The 19,643-nt window shown below is 35.6% G+C and overlaps 1 protein-coding gene across 16 annotated transcripts in view; it reads left to right on the forward strand.

Moving 5' to 3' along the window:
• The first annotated feature begins 672 nt into the window (after window positions 1-672).
• The window catches only part of LOC112561052 (protein scribble homolog), a 65,395-nt gene continuing 46,424 nt past the window's right edge, over window positions 673-19,643 (forward strand). For 14 of the 16 annotated variants that reach the window (XM_025233214.1, XM_025233219.1, XM_025233223.1 and 11 more), the window contains exons 1-8: window positions 673-1,023; window positions 1,108-1,225; window positions 13,142-13,220; window positions 13,862-13,951; window positions 16,645-16,765; window positions 17,280-17,354; window positions 17,910-18,054; window positions 18,970-19,042. In XM_025233214.1, coding sequence (XP_025088999.1) covers window positions 862-1,023; window positions 1,108-1,225; window positions 13,142-13,220; window positions 13,862-13,951; window positions 16,645-16,765; window positions 17,280-17,354; window positions 17,910-18,054; window positions 18,970-19,042 — 863 coding nt within the window. In that variant the 5' untranslated portion in view covers window positions 673-861. The remainder of the gene's footprint in view (window positions 1,024-1,107; window positions 1,226-13,141; window positions 13,221-13,861; window positions 13,952-16,644; window positions 16,766-17,279; window positions 17,355-17,909; window positions 18,055-18,969; window positions 19,043-19,643) is intronic. The other 2 variants (XM_025233229.1, XM_025233217.1) reach the window with 1 other exon arrangement.

Genomic DNA, 19,643 nt, shown 5'->3' on the forward strand with positions numbered 1-19,643 from the left:
GGTGCCTATATAAATATTTCACACACATAATTAAGAAAGTAACCCGAACCCTTAGGCGGTATTAGATGGCTACGCTTGCATTACCCCTTTATATGTATATAACACTCGTAACTCGCACACCTACACGACAGGACCAGCATCATGTTTGCACACAAAGCCTCCGCCCCCTACACACACACTCGCTCTCTCGTGTACTGCACTCGATGTTCATTTTAACTCCTCCATCTTTCAAGATATTTAAAGATTCAGAATCAATATTCATTCGATCCCTATTTATATATACATGCAGTTCACTTGTTTGCGATGTGCTGTGGTTTTACGTTAAATTCGCGCGATTGTTCATTAACAATATAATTAAACAATTATAAAAAATGTCACGACACAGAAAAACTCAAAATTTGAACACAAGGCCCGCGCTTAGAACCTTCCTTTCTCATTATGTAATGATTTCCACACAGATTCCTCTGTATGCAATAATAAGCACAGGGTAAGCTTATGGCAGAATATAACTCGCAGAAAATGTATTCCGTCGATAAACACTCGATGTTAAAGTTAGCCTTGTCAGTACACAGCGTGTCCAAGCTTAGAGAGGTCGAGATACCTGACATTCCTACCCAACTGTCACGTGACCCCATATTCAGCGGAAGAATTTTTGCTACCTGCTTCGCGGGGCATGATGGACTTGCACTATGACGTCACGGCGGTGCAAGCCCTGTACCATGATTCGAATCTTCGCAATGGATTGTTGATATCACCGGATCGTGCGTGTATGTCCCCTCCCCTTTTGTATCTCTGCCTTTGGATCATATTGGATTATCTTTTTCATGCGTCGGTGGGCTGCCAAATTGTGATTTTGCAGCCATGCTGAAGTGTATTCCCCTGTTTCGAGCCTGCAACCAGCAGGTCGAGTCTGTAGATAGAAGACACTGGGGACTTACTGCCATTCCGGACGATGTTTTGCGTTATGCCAGGAGTTTAGAAGAATTATTTCTCGACGCAAATCAAATCAAAGACCTTCCTAGAGTAAGTATAATGTGTGAACATCTATCGAATTCCTATATGTGTCAGTTTTAATGCCGCTCATAGCTTATCGTCGTCTGTTTTTAGGGCTTTTTCCGACTGGTTCAGCTTCGAAAGCTGAGTTTGAGCGACAATGAAATCTCACGTCTGCCGCAGGATATCAGTAGTTTCGTCAATCTCATGGAACTGGATGTCAGTAAAAATGGTGAGTAACATCTGTAGTTAAGTAGCCGTGTCATAAGTTTGACGTATCGTTCGGGACAGGTGTGTGTATCTTATCAAAAGTAGCAAGTGTGAGGGCAGCCATATTGGACGTTCCGCGCATGTGTGGACGAAGTCGAGGTTTGTTCAATGACCAAGATGTACTTCTAAAAACGGCAACTTGTCGGCATTGACAGTTGGATGTCCAGGGTTTCTAGGTAGGAGTTGCGGAGGACATATCCAAACTGAGCGCGCAGAAGTTAGGGCGTGTAACACGATTGTGTTCATGCTGACTTGCTCAAAATCTGCCATTCTGTCTTGTTTCTCATTCAGCTGGCAGAATACCTTCATATGTTGATCTACACCCATCTACACCACACCATGAACATTATACATTCAGTGCTGATTTTTTTTAAATCATGGAAATACATTTTTGATTATCAGTTTCGTATGGAATAGTTGGACGACAGGTACCCCACAATAAACCCTTTTGCCAGTTTAATTCATGCACAATAAACATTTTAAATCACACTTTTAGCAAATTATGTGTGTTGAATGTTTCACAAGTTAACCCACATGTATAACAGTTATATTGGTGATATTGTAAGTTTTAGTACTGAGTAAATTTTTACCAGGCATCATAGTTCAATCTGCAAGGTGAAAAAGATAAGGGTGTTTTTGGTTACCAGCACATTTTGACATGTAAACTTGCTGAAGTTTATTATAGTATAAGAGTATTATAAATGAGCAAGATTAAGAAATACTGTTTGTTCCTAGCTTTAAAATTGCAAGGTTGTACTGTCTTGTTGAGAACAGGTTTTTTTTTTTAAAAGCATTTTCTGCTCATTGGTTTCAGCATCACCACCGTACTATAATTAAGTTGGAGCAACATAGGTTAATATAGAGGCTATATGCATCATGAATTGCATTCATAAGTTTGCTTTCTTACACAGACGTTTCAGCTCTGGTCTTTTATATTGTTATCAGCATTATGTGAGCAGTGTGCATTAATTTATAGTTCAGCCATCACTTTGGCTTTGAGTGTAAGATGATGTAGAACTTCTAAATTTATGACTTAGTTTACTTGGTTATTTCTGTGAATTTATGTTGTTCATTAACTATTCATCAGTTTAAAGAAATCCTTCAAAAATTAAAATGTTGAGGTTGTCATATTATACATCTTTCATATATGCAATTTAAGGATAGAGATTGTAAAATGAAAAAAAGATGAAGCAAGAATGTGGTGTCAGGGGATTTGCCAACATGCAGTCGTCGTCCCCCCCCCCCCCCCAATCTTATGTTTGACCCTAAAATAAGTACAGACTTCTTAGGAAGGAAGTTTAGAAATGTTTCTTTCCTCCTTAGGTCAAGTGATCTGGACTTGGTAGAGGCATTAGATGATTAATTATGAATAACAATAGTGCTCACAGAGTTTTCTGTAAAGACTTTGTCATTTCTGATCAGTTTTTCCAATCTTTTTATTTCTCTTAGATTTATTAAAACTGCTGATCCAGCCAGGTGTCTTTTAGCATTAAATATTCAGCAGCAGCTAAGTAGGGGCTCAACAAATTTAACACTTATTTTGATCAATACATTTTTAGGAAGATGAAGCATTTAGGAGGCCATGGGAGTATCTGGGGGTCACATTTTAAAAAAAAAAAAACAAGTTTGTTGAAATTCTGACACATTATAGTTATAAATATCTTGAGTACTAAGAAGTATAGCTGTACTTTTTGTAGCCTTAGACATAGTAGATTATTCATAGACTTAGTATGGCCACTTTTATTCTGCTTTTTTTACATGGCAGTTATAAAGAAGACATGAATGACACATAGAAGTTAGTGCCACCCAAAAGTCACACTGTGGTGATATTCCACTGAAAGTCTCAGCAGAAAATGAAACAGATTAAGTCACCCACCATGGTTTAACTGTTAAAAGAAGGCTGTTAGTGGCATTGCCAGTGCTTTATAGCTTTGTAGTAGTTTTTTTTAAATTTTTCTTTGTTAGTTGAGCTGCATTTTTTTGGCATAAGAGATTTCAACAGTAAACTCGTTATTCACACTAGTAGTAAGGTTATACATATTAGCACCATTTTCCAGTAAAATGTGGACATATGTAAAAGTGTTCCAGATCACACGAAAAATATTGGTCAAAAGAGTGTGAAAATGTACATGAGTTTAGAGAGGAGGTAAGGTAGTGTGTAATAAACTAAATATATAAAAGCTGATATTTCATGATTATTTGTTTTCAAATGTCAGTGTTATAGTTTTACATTTTTAAAAAATGCCCTCTATTTTAAACTGTTTTTTTTTCATATCCAGAATCAACGTTATGAAATGTTAAGTGTAGATTGATTTATAGGTTGTCTGTTTTTGCTAGGGGTATGAAAACCCCTTGTATCTTATGAGTGGTAAACATTAAGTGGCAGAGTAACAGCTGCAGATGGTGTCGTTGATGACAGTGTATGCTGCCATCATGACTCCCTCAGGGGTCAGGTTTCTTGTGAACTTTATAGTGAAGTAGTAAGATGTGACAATGGGGTTAAGATGACAGTGTGGCCCAGACAAAGGCTGGCAAAAAAAAAAAAACCTCATTAGGTTTAGAGTTGACTTTTACCATATCTCAGAACTTCAGTTCTGTGCATGCCTTAGTTCATGTTAATGCAGGGGTGCTTGAATTACTTTTTTTAAGTAGCATAATGTCTATTTTTTATCTAGGTTTTAAAAAGAATCATTAAAATGAATATAAAACAAAATATCTAATCTTGAATGTACTTTTTAGCTTGATATTTTGATCCATGTATTATGCAGGCCAGAAATTATTTGGGTCATGTGAGCAAGAAAATGATACGATACATTAACTGAAATACTGGTTAATTGACACAGTTCTTGACCAAGTTGGTAAAATGGAATTATAATGTGAAAGGCAAGTGTTTGATTTTGAACTGAAGATGTGTAAGCACACTTCATCTGCATTCTCAGTTAACTGTTGATACCAACTTCATTTTAGCATTCATGGGAGAACATTTAGAACTATCTGTTACAAAAGTTCCCCATATGCTTCACTAATTTATTGGATATGAAAGGAGTGTTGCTTTTCAAAGGACAAAGTTAGAAATGCCTGTTCTCTTTTAGAATCAGAAAGATAGTGCCTTCTTTGAAAAGTTTATTGCAAAAAAGGATTCCAGGTCTACTCTGCTATATTGCTCCATTTCTATAATGACTGACAAGAGGATTCAGTATTTATCCTATTGCCACACAGCAAGGTAGGATGGGTTTTAGCTAGTAAGGCATTTCTCATTTTCTAATTGGTAGTAGATAGCATAAGTGGAGCAGTGAATGACAGCCATGTGTTTGAAGAAAGAATTTGGGGGTGGTTATTGAAGCAAAGGATTAATCTCAAAGCTACAATTTATTTACAGGATATACCTTTCTAGTAGTAGTCAGCCATAACTTCAGAGCATAGAGTTGTTGGTTTGAAGCTTGTTTGGATCAGTGGCTGAGAAACCTTGCATGATCTAGCAACAGACATGCACCTGGCTTATCAAGAAATGTAGCATGCTGTGGAACCAGTGGTATACCCAAAGAGGATGGGGCCAGTGATGGGGAACTATCCTGGGTGCCACAGAAAGGGGGCACAAAAAGAAATACCAGAAATATTGGCCATCTTTTCAGGTCCTCCATTGAATTGTCTTCTATAAAATGTTCAAGCATTTTATTTAATTGTGAGCAGGAGCATGGTTTGCTTCTTTCAACCCTGTCGTTGAAACAAACTTGATGTGCTTTACCTTACCTTTTACCTGTCTACCAGTCAAACATTGCTTTCAGAAGTGTCATTCCTAATGATTCTACATCTGTTCCAAAAACTGTGTGACTGAAGTTGAACAGTGAATGTCCATTGAGAGGTTTTGATTGGTAGATTGTCACTGTAGACAGGGTTTAATTGAAGTCCCTTGATCTATTGATCATATATGGATTAGGGAAAAGGTGGCATTGGTTTGGCCATGTACTTTCAGTAGCATAAAAACATGTAACATAATGCCTGTAGCACATTTAATAGCAGCAGAAGTGAAGTTTATTGTTGTTTGTTTATATTAAAAGCATTTTTTAGTGAATTTTCCTTCCCAAGATCAGTATCAGTCTCTGATAATTAACAGAAAGGTGTGATTTACTAGAGTAGAAAATAATCTTTGGTTTAAGTGCGTGAAGCAAATAGTGGAGTAACTGACAGAATATTACTTGTTTCAGCCCATTGACATTCAGCTCTATTGCAGTGTGGATGCTTCTCGTGAAATTTGACAGATTATAATTTTAAACTGTTTTGCATTCAGCATTTTGGATCCAATATCTATATCTGATAGTTTGACAATACCTTGGTGTGAGTTTCCCAAGTTACATAAATAGGCAGATGCCATGCAAGCTTGGTTTTAGAGCAAAAAGTAACACTACAATTCTGCACATATTGACTGAGTAGCAAATGTATTTGATTCACTATCCTTTCTGTTACAAAACAAACATTCAGCTGTATTTGCACATATGCACATATACCATGGTGCTGCTAGGCTGGCAAGTGCACTATACGTCTTTGTGCATTCACATGCTTGATCAACAGTTGAGGAAGCCAGACCTCTAGCATGGTTGTAGAAGTTTATGACCTCTTTTTTCATTCTGACCTTTCATAGCTGACAGCTTCTATGGTAATGGGTGGACTTTATTTATGAAGAAGACAGCTTTTTAATGCAGGCTATGTTAGAAATCATTGACTGGGAAAGCTGCGCTGTTATGCGTTAGGAGAAAAGACTTATGTGGGAACAGAAATTTTACAAAATTGCGATTAATTTTTACTTTAGTATCATTCTTCACCATTAGTAACAACTGACAGAAAGTGAATGCCATATAGAGAAATTGAGGTCTAAATAATAAACATCAGGGTAAAACTTACAGATAAGAAATCTCTATAAGAACATGTTTCATTTTAGTAATTAAAAAAAGTATATAACATGTTGACATTTCAGAAACTAATTTGAGGAAAATCACTGTTGACTTGCTACCTTAAGACATTAATAATGCTGTATATGCGTAGCTTTTTTATGCAGATTTGGTTATCATTACCTCATATCGACAAGCTATTATTAGGTATCAGATTTTGTTTGTTTGTGGGTATCTTAAAAGCTGATTTTATTATTTCATTGGCCTTTATTGTTCTCAAAATATTTTATGATGCATTGTGGTTCACAAAATCCTAGCTTGTCAGTACTGTGTAAAGGGGAAGCAAGTAAGCAGAAAAAGCTGCAAGTGCCTTATTCTCATATTTTTTCATTGTTCATCATAAGAGCACCAGCTGCTTTCAAAATGCACAAAAGCAACAAAAGTAGATGTAATAATATTTATAAATTTTTATTTTGTCTTATTTAGGTAGAATACCTTCATTCATTGTGACAAAATCCTTTCTTGTAAAGATGCAAACGGAGATATGTCTGGAAGTCATTAACATTGAAGTATTTATATGTTTACTTTCCTTCCATATAAACCTGGAAGTTCTGCTCCTAGTTAAGTATTTTGTAACAAATTCTAATGTAGCCAGGGCAGTAACTAAATTTGAATGGTTTTCCTCCCCACCAGACAAATGTAGAGGTTCCTGCTTGTAGCTAGTACTGCCTGGGTAAAGCAGACTTGTTACTTACCACAACCACAGTTTAAGTGCCCATGTTTAGGATCAATTATTTATGGCTTTATTTCCAACAAGGTTGACAGCAGGCCTGTCAGGGGATTTTGTATTGATTTCTGTGCATGGCATTAGTAAAGCTTGGTATTGGGTTTGGTTAGTGGTACCCATTAATTACCTGGAAGATATATTTTCATATTTTAGGGTTTTAGAATTTAGAAAGAACATCAAATGCTTTCAATTTCATGTAGTGGAAAAGGTTTCCTGTAATTGTCACTTGAACTATTGGTCTAATTGGCTTTTTCCATAGACAGCTTTGAAACTAAAATTTGATAAGTTTTTCTCAGTGGTAGAGGTGATAGGAATAACAGCTCACTTTCATGTCATCATATAGTTGATGAGAATAAAATGTGCACTCTTACACTGTACATTAACATCGGTTATCCTATTATACATTATTAGTGGACCAGGCCAGTAAAAGAAAATGTTTTCTTAATTTTAAAAGAACAGAAATCACATTTATCACTTTTTTTTTACTTTTGTTTATGTCCATAAATATTTTCTTTCTTTCAGTTACAAATGTGTGTATTGTGTTACTTTTCATTGCCAAGCTGCTTGTGTGTAAATATTTTGGCAGTGTATGATGCTTTTTGCTGTTTTGGGTTTTGCTATTTTTTCGTGTTGCAGAGCTGGTAATGTCATAGTGTTTTGAGGCATAGGATAGGATACCAGACATTGCCTTAACCAGCTGCTTTGTGTTCATCAATGCTACACCTGGATAGACACTCAAAACTTAACAAAATGCTGGCAGGAAATCTGAACGCACCTATTCATTCTTGATATTGAAATGAGTTTCTTCTCAGCAGTAATGAAAATGAGTTTTTGTATTCAGCAACACAAGGAAAGGCCACATACCAACCAGCCCAAGATACTTTGTAGATGAAAAACAAATTTGAAAGGTCAGCACCTAGCTTGTTCTGCTCTCACAGCTTGTCAGATCTGGATAGGATGTGGTCCAAAGTGGGAAGACAGTAGAATGAGAACATAAGCAACAAATAGAGGGGGAAGCTAGACAGAGGGTAAGAAGAAGAAAAGACAGTTGAGGACAAATCAAGGTGCAATGTACAATCCCTTTTTTCTATGTTCAGGTTGCTATGAGATTAGAGATTAAATTTGGGATGTTGATGTTGATGAGAAATGTAGGTGAATAGAATCCCCATGCCCAAGCTTTTTACTGTTGGCACATGGTTACAATTTTTGTTGGTGGTGTTTGAGAAGAATTTTGCTTATGCTTGCCATCACTCTTTGCTCAGCAGACAAATAGATTGAAGCTGTGAATGAATGTGTGATTTAAAAATTTTTTTGGAGTGAAGCAAGAAGTTCTGAGCTGTATGAGATATTTACCAGTTTCTAGAAGAAATGTATGTATAATTAGACTGTATATATGGAGACCAAAAACATTTGAGATTCAGCGTGTCCTTGGAGAGGCTAGAAAATTGATCTGTCTGTGCATCAGTGTCAGCAGCTAGTGCTGATAAAATTCATTTTGGCATTAGCAGTCCTTTCCTTGATGTTAAATGGGAAATGGGCAGATTCAGCAAGTTCTGGTTATTGGGAGAGCAAAGGTCCAGCATGCATCAGTCAGTCTTAGATTAAGAACAGGGGAGTAGACCACCTTTTAAGTCAGCACCAGATCACAGTCAAGAAGTGAAAAATGTAACTGTCTTGGAAAGCCTATGCATTCTTTTGGGGTTTTTTACCTGACACATGATTGTTGAAAAAGAGGTACAGTCACTTAAGGGAGACTGTTGACATGGCTTAATCTCGAGCCTTTTGGATATTATTCCTTCAGTATAGTTGCCCTGAGTGTCTGGAACTCACTGCCCACGGCACTGAGAAATACACTTTCTCAGTATTTTCAGATCTCATCTAAAAACATATTTCTTTTGTCTGGCTTTCCCTTAAATAATCCTCCATTTGCTTGTGCAGTGTATAAATTTATATTTTCTCACTGTAAAGTTATATATGTGTGTGTTATTTTGTGTTGTTTGGTGGGGATGGGATGTATATATCATAATTGTAAAGTTCATTGAGGCTTAGGAGAAGCAGTGTGTTGTAAAAGTACTTAAGTATATTATTATTAAAGTATATTTGTGTGTGTGCATGCTCATGCATGTGTTTATTGTGCAGTAGTCATCTTTAAAGTCTCTATTTCAGTTTCAAAGTTAATCTGACAATAAGTATGTGTGTCAGTACATCATCCTAAAAGGACAGACCTCCCAGTCCATACAGGATTCTCAGCATTGGTTTAACATTTCTGTTTCCTTGCTTTGCAAGCAGCTCTATTGCTAGTCTGTTTTGGCTGCAGTATGGATAGTAGAAATTGTGTTATATCCAACTACACACATGAGCAGGAAACAGGATTACCATTTTGTTTAAAAATATTTACATCTTGCACTGTATATTTGAAGTCTTGGGCAGTAGGCAGGTTGTAAACAGAGGCTTAAAACCAAGTGAATGTCATTAAAAAATCAGTAGAGGAGATTTTAAACTTAACATTGTCATGCACGCTATTTTAGAGTGCTTCAATGGAGTTTACACTATTTATAGGTCTGCAAACATCTTGGACCAGCTGGTAATTAAAAATGCATATTGGTGTTGGTAAAGAAAATACAGATAAGCAGAAAAGTGCTGTATTTTACAGAGTGCATCATAAATATGCCAGGTGACAGGAGTATTACAAACTTTCTGCAGGCTAGTTAGTACATTAAAACCGCTCTATTAAGACTCGCTAAATACCCCACAGTCGGGTGGTAACTTACAGGGGTTGTAGTAGAGATTAACCTGTCTGCTTTCATTCCACCAACTATGACTTCAAAGACTTTTAAATTAAAGTTTATTTATTTAAATGTTTAAAGTTGAAATAATGCTTTTAATTGTCATTTTTGTGTTCTCTTGGCGATGGTTACTCTGCTGTACTGAAAATTATTAGGGGAACTCTCAAAGTAAGAGCAATTAATATGATCAATGATATGTACAGTTGCAGGCAAAAAACACTTTCTTTAAATGTGCTATTCATATTTTTTAACATGATTTCTGCAAAAGGTCACAATAAAGCACAGTCACATAATTTTATCTTTATAGACACGTATATTCTGAAAAAGATTATTAATGATGCACAATCGACTGATGTGGGCTGAGACAACAATGATGTTTCAACCAAAAACCATATCTACTCTGCACCATGACCATGTTGTCTCAAAACCAAAAGTTGAATCGACCAGGCCCAGGCTAAATGAATTCCCGAAGAGTAACACCTGTTTTGATATTAACCTAGCATCTCCATATACAGTTAATTAGTTCCTCCAGACTAAAGAATAATGACAACAAATGGTGATTTTTAAAAATTTATTAAAATCGCGTTTTATGAGATTTTAATCAAACGTCAGCAGAAGCATCTGAATACAAACCTCTAAAATAAAGAATAATGAAGACAATTGCTTTAAAAAATATCATGTTATGTGCCATTGTATGATTTGCTCTTCAAACAGGTATTGCAAAGCAGCCATTTTTTGTTGTTGTTTAGTACGATGGTAGTAAAACTTGTTCGAACAACACATGACTCCATTGAAAATATTTGTTATTAATAGCTACTCCTGTCATTGAATTGCGATTCGTCTTTTGAGTCTGGATAGATTTCACTTTCAGAGGTGGGACAATGTGTTGGCTATGGCTGGAGCAATATGGGTTGGGTCAAAATGACAGGTGACCCATTGAACAAGTAGCTATTGCAGGTGATTTCTGCAGAAAATCGTAATATTGCCAGAAATAGTTTTTTAAAATGTTCTTAATTTCTTTATCACTCAGCGTTGCAAAAAGGTTGTAGTAGAGCACAAACTGTCAGTCTAAGTCGGGTTGGGGAGGTAATTGTAATAGAGATGAGATTTATATAGCACAATACGCTCGTGAAACATTTGTGGGTCCTAAAAAGTCCTTAGGTTTTGGTATTTCATGTGCAGTAGACTGTAGTGTATTTTGTCAGTCATCTTAAAACTGTTGTCCCTTTGTTCAGAACTTTGTGTCCTATCAGGGACATTTTTCCTTTAACCCTCTTAGCACTGCATAAAAGTATAAGTATTACAAAGGGTGGCAAATAACTGAAGACTGTGAAGATGAGGGTGGGGGATGCTTGTTTTGTTTTATTATTGCTGCTCTCAGGTAAACATATAACCAAAAAAATCTATACAGTTTTGAAAAAAAAGAAAGCTTGAACTTTGCAATAAAAGTAATGAAAATTGCCTTCCCCATGCTTCCCTGGCAAAGCCACGATCATGGTTCATTGCACTATAAGGGTTAAATATCAGGAAAAGTTTGTTCACTTATTCTTTCCACACATTGATAGCCATGGCTTTATGTTGTCATTTGTCAGGCTGAACAATCTTGCCTTAGATGTGTTGCAGTAAGTTCCTGATCACAAAAGAAAAAAGATCTTCTCTAATATTCAGCATTTATTTAGTTTTAAAAGTGTTAATCAATTTAAAAATAAATTTGTACAGTTTGTGCCTCTTGCCACACATGTTGAGATGGAGTTTCACAAAGGACTTATCATTGTATTTTGAAAGTAGTTTTCTTATCCCAACAAAAGTTAGGCACCTGCATCTTTTTACCCCTTTTTTTGTAGTTTTGTTTAGTGAACAAGTGTTAGTTTCACAAGATACTGCAAAGAGGTTTGCAAGTAAGGTGCTAACAACATGGGGAGAGAGTGACAGTTTGCAGTATTTGTGTTGGTGTTGTGATTTAGGCATGTGATGCAAACCTACTCCTCATGAAAGAGAGCAGTTGAAGGAAATAAAGTACAGCATGAAAACAAAATGCTAGTTATTTTGCAGCATTGTTTGGCTTTTATCTGTGCTTTTAATTGTTTTGTTTAATCCTACAGCATTCATACACAAAATCAATTATCTTTTAAGGCAATGAGATAATGAATATGCATTTTTTATCCAACCTTAAACTGCAGAATCTGTTAGATTCTTTTTTCCCAAACTGTTTGGTTTTCTGATGTATAATGCTTACTTCTTTAAAAGAAGTACTTGTAGCAAGAATTACTGCAAAAATTAAGAATTGCAAATGTCATTCAGGTATAAAATAATGTTTATATTGGCCATGAGTTATAATTGAAGAAAGCAAACCAGAAGTTTGAAAACTATGCATGTACCTTAATCCCATTTATATCTGGCCACCCACATGTGGCAGCAAATTAATGCATAGACAGGTGAAGAACCCTGCTTGTGTATAGTGAGGTGTTTGTAAAAGGTGGATTGCCTGTGTCCTCTCTACACACCTGAACCCTTTCTGTAAGGAGGCTTGTTGGGGTTACAACGCATGAACAGTAGCAAACAAAAATCTACTTTGCGTACATGCAGTGGAATTGTGGCTGAAATCCTTTTGAGAAATACTGCAATGTGTGCAATTTTGAAAACAAAATTATTGGCATACTAGACTTTGCATCAAAGAAGAAAGGTTGAATCAGTGACATCAGTCATAAAGATTAAATAGTCTTGATGAAGTAGTGCTTATTTTGTATCTGTTAAAGGGTGGGTTGCACCCTTTAAGTTTAAAAATCCTGTAGGTTATGTCTAGCGACAGTGCACATCATCCAAGCAGTTAACTCGTTATCAAGCAATTAGCTGGTATTATTGCTCCCAGAAGTTTCTGATCAGATAATCATCTGAGTCTGGTGTTCTTTTCCTTTCTGTTGTAGCCACAAAACTGCTTATATCTCATTCAAAGGCAAATTCAACATTAAAGAAAATATTATTCACCTGGTTCCCAATCCTGCTGGAACGAAAGACATAACTGTAGATACTTCCATTGTTTTCAATGGGGAGCTATATTTTCTTACTTTAGTAACTTCATTATGAGTGCATGTGCATTTGTACAAAGCTGTTGGAAATATTTGCTCTTTTCATAACAACTAGTGAGGAATAAACTGTTTATGATGATGAGCATTACAATGGTTTTGTAATTATACATTATTTAAATCTTACATTCTGTATCTTGATGTGTGTTGTATTTGAGCTTAATGGCTGATATATCTCAAAATGCTTGTGCTAAGCAAATATTTGTTGGAAGCTTCACTTTTGAGTATTAAAATGTCATGAGAATGTGCGTATGAATATTTTGGTCCTTATTTTTCTGTCCACTGGCTCCTTGTATTATCATTTTGTTGATGATAGATATGTTCCTTTTGTTGCAGAGATATGTGAGATTCCAGAAAGCATTCGGTTTTGCAAAAATCTGCAGGTTGTTGATTTCAGCAGTAACCCACTTAGCAGGTTAGTGTTGAAGTTATCTGCTGTTTATGTTCGGAGTTGATTGTGGTGAAATGGGCTGAGAACCTTTGACTTGTTTTCTTCTCCCATTGCTCTTGGTCTTCTCAGTAAGCCTTGCCCCTTCTCTGTATGATTTGAGGGAGTAAAGAGGAAATGAATGAGAGTTGGTAAGGAAAAAGTTTCGTAAAAGGTACATTTCGCCCTAACATCTGCTGTTATTATGTCATTCAGGAATTTATGGGCCCCCAGAGATCTATTAAAAAAAAGAAAAGCATTATTGTATTCTTGACATTAAATCTGTTAATATATTTAGTGAATATACCATTTTAACCTCAGTCTCTGAAAATGCTTGTGTTTATTTTATATATATATGCGACATGTTTACATTGTTTTAGTTTATAATTTCATTTGATGTCATCTCACTTTTTGATCTCTTGACCAATGCAAAACATTTCACAGTCCACTACAGTTTATAATTTGAAGTCTCTTGTATTTTATGTCATTTCTGGAAATATGCATTGGAATGGCAGAAAGTCCGATTTTTCAATCATTTTGGTAACAGCTGAAAATATGCAAATATTTGTGCCTTCTATTTTGTTTAACCTAAAAGGAGACTAAATTTTAAAAAAATTTGTTTTGCGCAGGCTACCTGATGGATTATCGCAATTGCGAAACCTTACCCATCTAGGCTTGAACGATGTCTCACTTACACGGCTACCATATGACATTGCCAGGTATGTTATATACCATCTGCTGATGTTAAGTTTATTTCTAGAATTGTGCTGTTCAGTAATGAGAGTAACATTATCAAAATAACAAATGATCTATTATTGGGTACAAAATGTCAGATTTTATTACATGAGTATGTAATTAGCAAGCAAAGCCTGAAGGGAAAAATATGAAAAAGCCACATTTTCATCTGAATATTTATTTTTAACTGAATAGTTGAAAAGTGTTGGAAAAAAGTTTTCAAGGGTGATGACATTAACCAGAAAACAGACCTTAAGGTTATGCTGTGTGGGTGAAATGGAGAGGAAATAGGATATTTTGTTACCTCAGCATGTGGCAGTCTTGTGCTGTTTGCAGACAGCTTGGCGCTGTTTTGTTTTTGATTGCACTAAGAAGCTCTTGCATACATGTGAGAAGCCTTTCAGCCAACCCTCTTTCCTCTCAGCAGACTGCAGCCTGTATGTGGGTGTGGGGGTATTTCTGGTGAGGGATGGGTTATACCTGTTGATGGGAGGTTGTGTGCAAAAGAGCAATAGCATGGTGGCATAATCATAATGGCTAAATCTAGCATAATATCGCAAATCAAATTGTATTAAACTTGGAGAAATGTTTAACAAATTACTCTTTAGGAATGCACCTGAAACAACAGGTTACTAGCTATTTTGTAAGGCAGGTGAAAACACAAACCCATAGTTGAGACTTGCAACTTAGTTGAAGTTGATGCATACAGATTTTGGGGACTTTCCATCCACACTGTCCAGCACACAGCAGTTTTTGTCTTTAATTAGTGACAGTTACCTAGCAAAGATGCTAATAATTTAGAACATTGGAAAAGAGACTAGCAGGGTATTAGAAAAGAAAGAGAGAAGAGAATTCAGTGTGAGAAGAAGAGAGCATAACAATTAGTATAATTTTCTCTCAATTTTCATAAGCTGTTCTTTTTATGGCATAATAAGCTTTCTTCAACACCTTGTGCACACAAGTGTGCCCTTTGTGTGCATGACAAATAGGGGAAGGGGAGAGTGTATGCATGCACATGTATGCAAACTTTTATGTAAACCACATGAGAGAAACATGACTTTTATATAAACCATATGAGAAGAACATGAAACTTTGAATGGGTTGACCCAGGCATGTCATGAAGTAGATTCTTAGGACAAGATAATCCTTGAGTCTGACCATTCAAATGGCATACAGTTATTCAAGTGACAGTGTATATTAATAGGACCATGTTAATTCAGTCTGATATTACCATCTATCCTGGCAAGCCCTTAAGTTGTATTAACAGCCAAATGTTTCTAAGAATAATAAAAAAACACAGGCTATTTGGTCATCTTGGATTTTTATTTTTAAAATTTAGAAAACCCCCAAAATTAAAGCTTCGAAGTTTTATTTTTTTTTTCAGAATAAGACGTATTTCCTTTTCTGTTCATAATTCTTTACTTAAAACTTATCAGAAATTTGAGAGTTCAAAACAAAATGTGTAATAGCTTGCGGTTAGAGCACCTTAAAAGGTTATGAGTTCAGCACTCATTCAGGTCAGTGATTAGAAAACGCCTTCTGTCCACCCAGCTGTGGTGGATAAGCTAATATATTAGAGGCCACTGGGTGTGAATTCCTTTTCTTTAAAAACAATTTTAGCAAAGTATGTGGATTATCCTTTTCACTGGTACTTACTACAAAAGCAGAAAGTCAGTTGCAGGTTTTTTTTTAAAAGTATTCACTCCAGCTGCACAAGGTTGCTACTTCTTCATCAGCTGCACCACCACAACCAAAATCATCATTTATTAACCAATCTATCAGCCATTCTTAGGATTTATTGCAGAACCAACTGGAAGTTTCTGCATTGAAGGTTTATATCATTTAAAGGGATTCCACCTCTGCAAACTGATATACATGCATATGCCGGTGATTTCTTCTTGCAGCATAGTGCTCCCAACCAGTCAGAGGATCCTTCTGATATTGCATGCAAGATAACAGAAAAAGAGTTTTGACATTCATGTTTGCTTAAAAGGCTACAGCTTTCAGAGGGAGTGTAGGGGGAGCTATTTCTGTCCTGCCTAGTGCTAAAGATATTATTTGATGGTTGATTGAGAGCAGTGTGTGTTGGGGTTAAGAGGACAGTCATGGGGTAAATAACTGAGATGAAGCTGAAAAAGAAAAGGGAATCCCTCTGACATATATTTCAGTCTGTTATAATCACATGAAACTATAACTTTTTTTTAAATGTTCAGACACATTTGGCTGCATATTTTGTAACAAGTTGTACTGTGTAGTATGGTCCCATTCATTAAAAAAGTTATAAAAGAGAGGAAGACAAGGAAAACCCCCAGATTTCCTGGGACATGCATTGCCATCTGTCATAATGACATGATAGAGGTGGGGTTTTTTGTTCCTTTTTTTTTTTTGCTTAAATGTGTTTTTTTCATTTTGACAGTAGATTTCAACTGAAACAGGGTAAAGGAGATCATTCTTACACTGAAAAAGCTTCATAAATACAATAACCTTCAGCATGAGTTAATATTTTGCATCCTGTGAACATATTTAATTAAAGCTTAATAACATTTTTGATGCTGCATGCATTAACACATGCTCACATGCTTATGCAAAGTTAATTTGTTGTGCTCTATAAACAAGGCCGCAGATGTGAATCAGGTGTGAATCAGGTTGATCTTGAATTGTTTTGTTTTGGTCTCAGTCTTACAAGCTTGCAGTCTTTGGAGCTTCGAGACAACATGCTTCGCCAACTTCCACAGTCCCTCTCCTTCTTGGTCAAACTCCGTATACTTGACCTGGGCAGCAATGAGATTGAAGAACTGGTCAGTCCACTGGTTTTTAACAAAAGCTGTTCTTATAATGTGCCTATCTTTTGTTTATATTGTGTCTAATTCTTATCATTTAAGATGGTCTAAACATTTTCTTCATAATCTTTGAAGGAAACTGACTCAGTGTTGCATTTAGAAAGTCTTTATTTAAAGTGGGAAATTAAACTTTAGATTGGTAGACAAAAATAATGATTGCTACAATTTATTAGGAGGGGAGTTTACTGAAAATTTATTAAATAAAGGCCTTTACAATGCAGTCTCGTGGACATTACATGCCTTTGAAAATGCTGCTGTTTTATAATAATTGTATGTAGAGCACATTACACTCTGTGGAGGCAATGCAAGAGTTAAGGCATTTATCACCTTTTGTTTGATTGTAATAAGATACTGATGCTGAAATCAGCTTATGGAAATCCTTAATTACAGAAGATGAATGATACCACTTTGTAAAGTTTTGTTTGGTTATTATTTTTTTATTAGTATTTTTTTTCACTGTTTTGCTTATCAGCCCTCAAGTATAGGGTCATTACCAGCACTTGAGGAATTGTGGATAGATTGCAACTATTTGGTGGAGTTACCTGCAGTAAGTGTACAGATCATTTTATTGGCAATGGGATTAATAGTTTACGTGTTTTCTTTTTTTGTATTTAAACGTTTTCCCTGCACTTTGCCTCTTGTTGTTTTTACCTATAACATGCTCTGCAGTGCATTGTACTAAATGTGTGGTTACCACCGCCCAAAAGTTTGTTACAAAAAGTCACCAGGTAAAGTGATTAAATGGTTAAATAGTTATCAGATGACTGAGAGAATATTCTTCAGTTTATTCTTTGTATTGTGAATTCCACTTGACCTGGCCTTGTGTATATGCTGTGCGGGCTAGAAATTTTTTAATACATTTATAAACAAACCCAACATGTACATTAATAATTACATAAATTTACTACAACAAAATCTCCTTTGCATATATAAATAACATTTTTACTGAAATTTATGGTTTTAACTGCAAACCTAAGACATATAATTTATATTAATTTAAAAAGCAAAGATAAATTTCAGTATTATGTAAAAGGGCAGTAATATGTATCAAACTGATATAGATCACAAAGTGTTGCCATTTTTAAATTGTGGAATTTTTCAGGAAATTGGTCAACTCAAGAAACTGTCAATACTTGATGTTTCGGAAAATCAGTTAGAAGCATTACCAGAGGAAGTCAGTGGACTGGTGGGGCTCACAGATCTATGTCTTTCCCAGAACCGCTTGGAGCAGTTGCCTGATGGTATTGGTAAGTTATCTCTGTTATGTGCCTTTTGAAAGTGCTAATTCCAATTTCATTTTAAGTGCCAACCATTGGTCTTGAGACTATATATGTTGCTAATGCTGTCTTCATTTTGAAATCTCTTATGTTCAGGCATGTTACAGATGTCTTCTTCAGCTACATAAATATTTTCTTCATACCAGCTGTTAATATAAAAAGAATATATTGAACTTGAGATTTAAAGATAATTATTGAGGGTGATGGCAGTTGTAATGGGATGGAACCAAATGTAGGTTTTATCTTGGGTATTTGCCATTGCTTATTTGAGGGCAAGGATCGGCATCAAAATTTATGCTGAATGGAAGAAATGTTAACAGTGTTGTCTAATGAGTTTTTTGTCCTTGTATGGCTACATGCATTAGACTTACTGTTTCTGTCCGGATAGGAGTGGGGAGAATAATGCTAAGCAGTTAGCTTTACTTTAAAGATTGCAGCTGCTGCATTTAGCCTATGTATGTAGACCACATCATGGACAAACAAACTACAGCTTCATGTTTGCCATAATCAGCGCCATCTCAAAATTTAATAGGAAGATTAAGGTAGTAAAGAGCAGAGTCATTAGAGGCAAACATTTGCAGAGAATGCTCAGTGTTAATAGAGGAATAGATTGTAATCACCATAAACACTATTCATTGCACTAAACAGTAATACAAGCTGATTTTTACCATCAGTTTGTGTGATCTTTAATAAGCAGTCAGTGTAGTCTGTTCCAACCTACCTCACAGAACTTTTTATAATTTACATAACACACAGTAACATAAAAAAAGTACTTTCTTTTTATTTTTCTTGAAGTCAAAACATTTTTCAAAGCGTGTTAGGCTTTTTGTTTTTTAAAGCTTCAAGTATTGCAGTATAACTGTCAATGATGCAATTTATTTGCAGGTTTCCTTAAAAAACTGGCTATTTTGAAGGTGGATGCAAACAGATTGCTCTCTCTTACACCTCATATAGGCAGGTCAGTAACAAAGATAGGGGTGCTGCTAAAAAAAGAACCCCCAAGGAATATGTGTTGTTTTATATAATTTGTGTCTTATTCTGATTGTTCTTTACGTGACGTTTATTTCTTTGCTATACAGCACCGCCAGCCATTTATTTCCTAAAAAGCAGCTAACAGAAACATTGCAGAGTAAAATGGTTTTTGATGTTATATGTTATAATTGTGATCTGATGATACTGCATGAAACACTAAGCAAGCATAATTATCTAGATAATTAACAACAGTGTTATTGTTCTTCAATAACAAGTCTCACTAACTGCCTCGCTAGGAAATCTACACCTTTTCAGATACCTCTTTCTGCAAAGAGGTCAAGATAAATTTTTACTTCTGCCATGAACTCACATTTGTTTAGACCTGTTTTCAAGAACTTTTTTTCAGTATCTATTGTCATGTATGTAGCATACTGGTGGCAAATTCCATCCCATTAGTAGTCTCTGGCCACTTCCTGCATCCTAATACCAACAACTGATGACTCATTTGTTTTCATTTGTTGTGAGTCAGTCTGAGCAAAATGGATATTGCTATGAAAGTCTTTATTTTCCCTGTTATGTTCATGTAA

The sequence above is a fragment of the Pomacea canaliculata genome, linkage group LG4 (genome assembly GCF_003073045.1).
Source record: "Pomacea canaliculata isolate SZHN2017 linkage group LG4, ASM307304v1, whole genome shotgun sequence".
Taxonomy (NCBI): domain Eukaryota; kingdom Metazoa; phylum Mollusca; class Gastropoda; order Architaenioglossa; family Ampullariidae; genus Pomacea; species Pomacea canaliculata.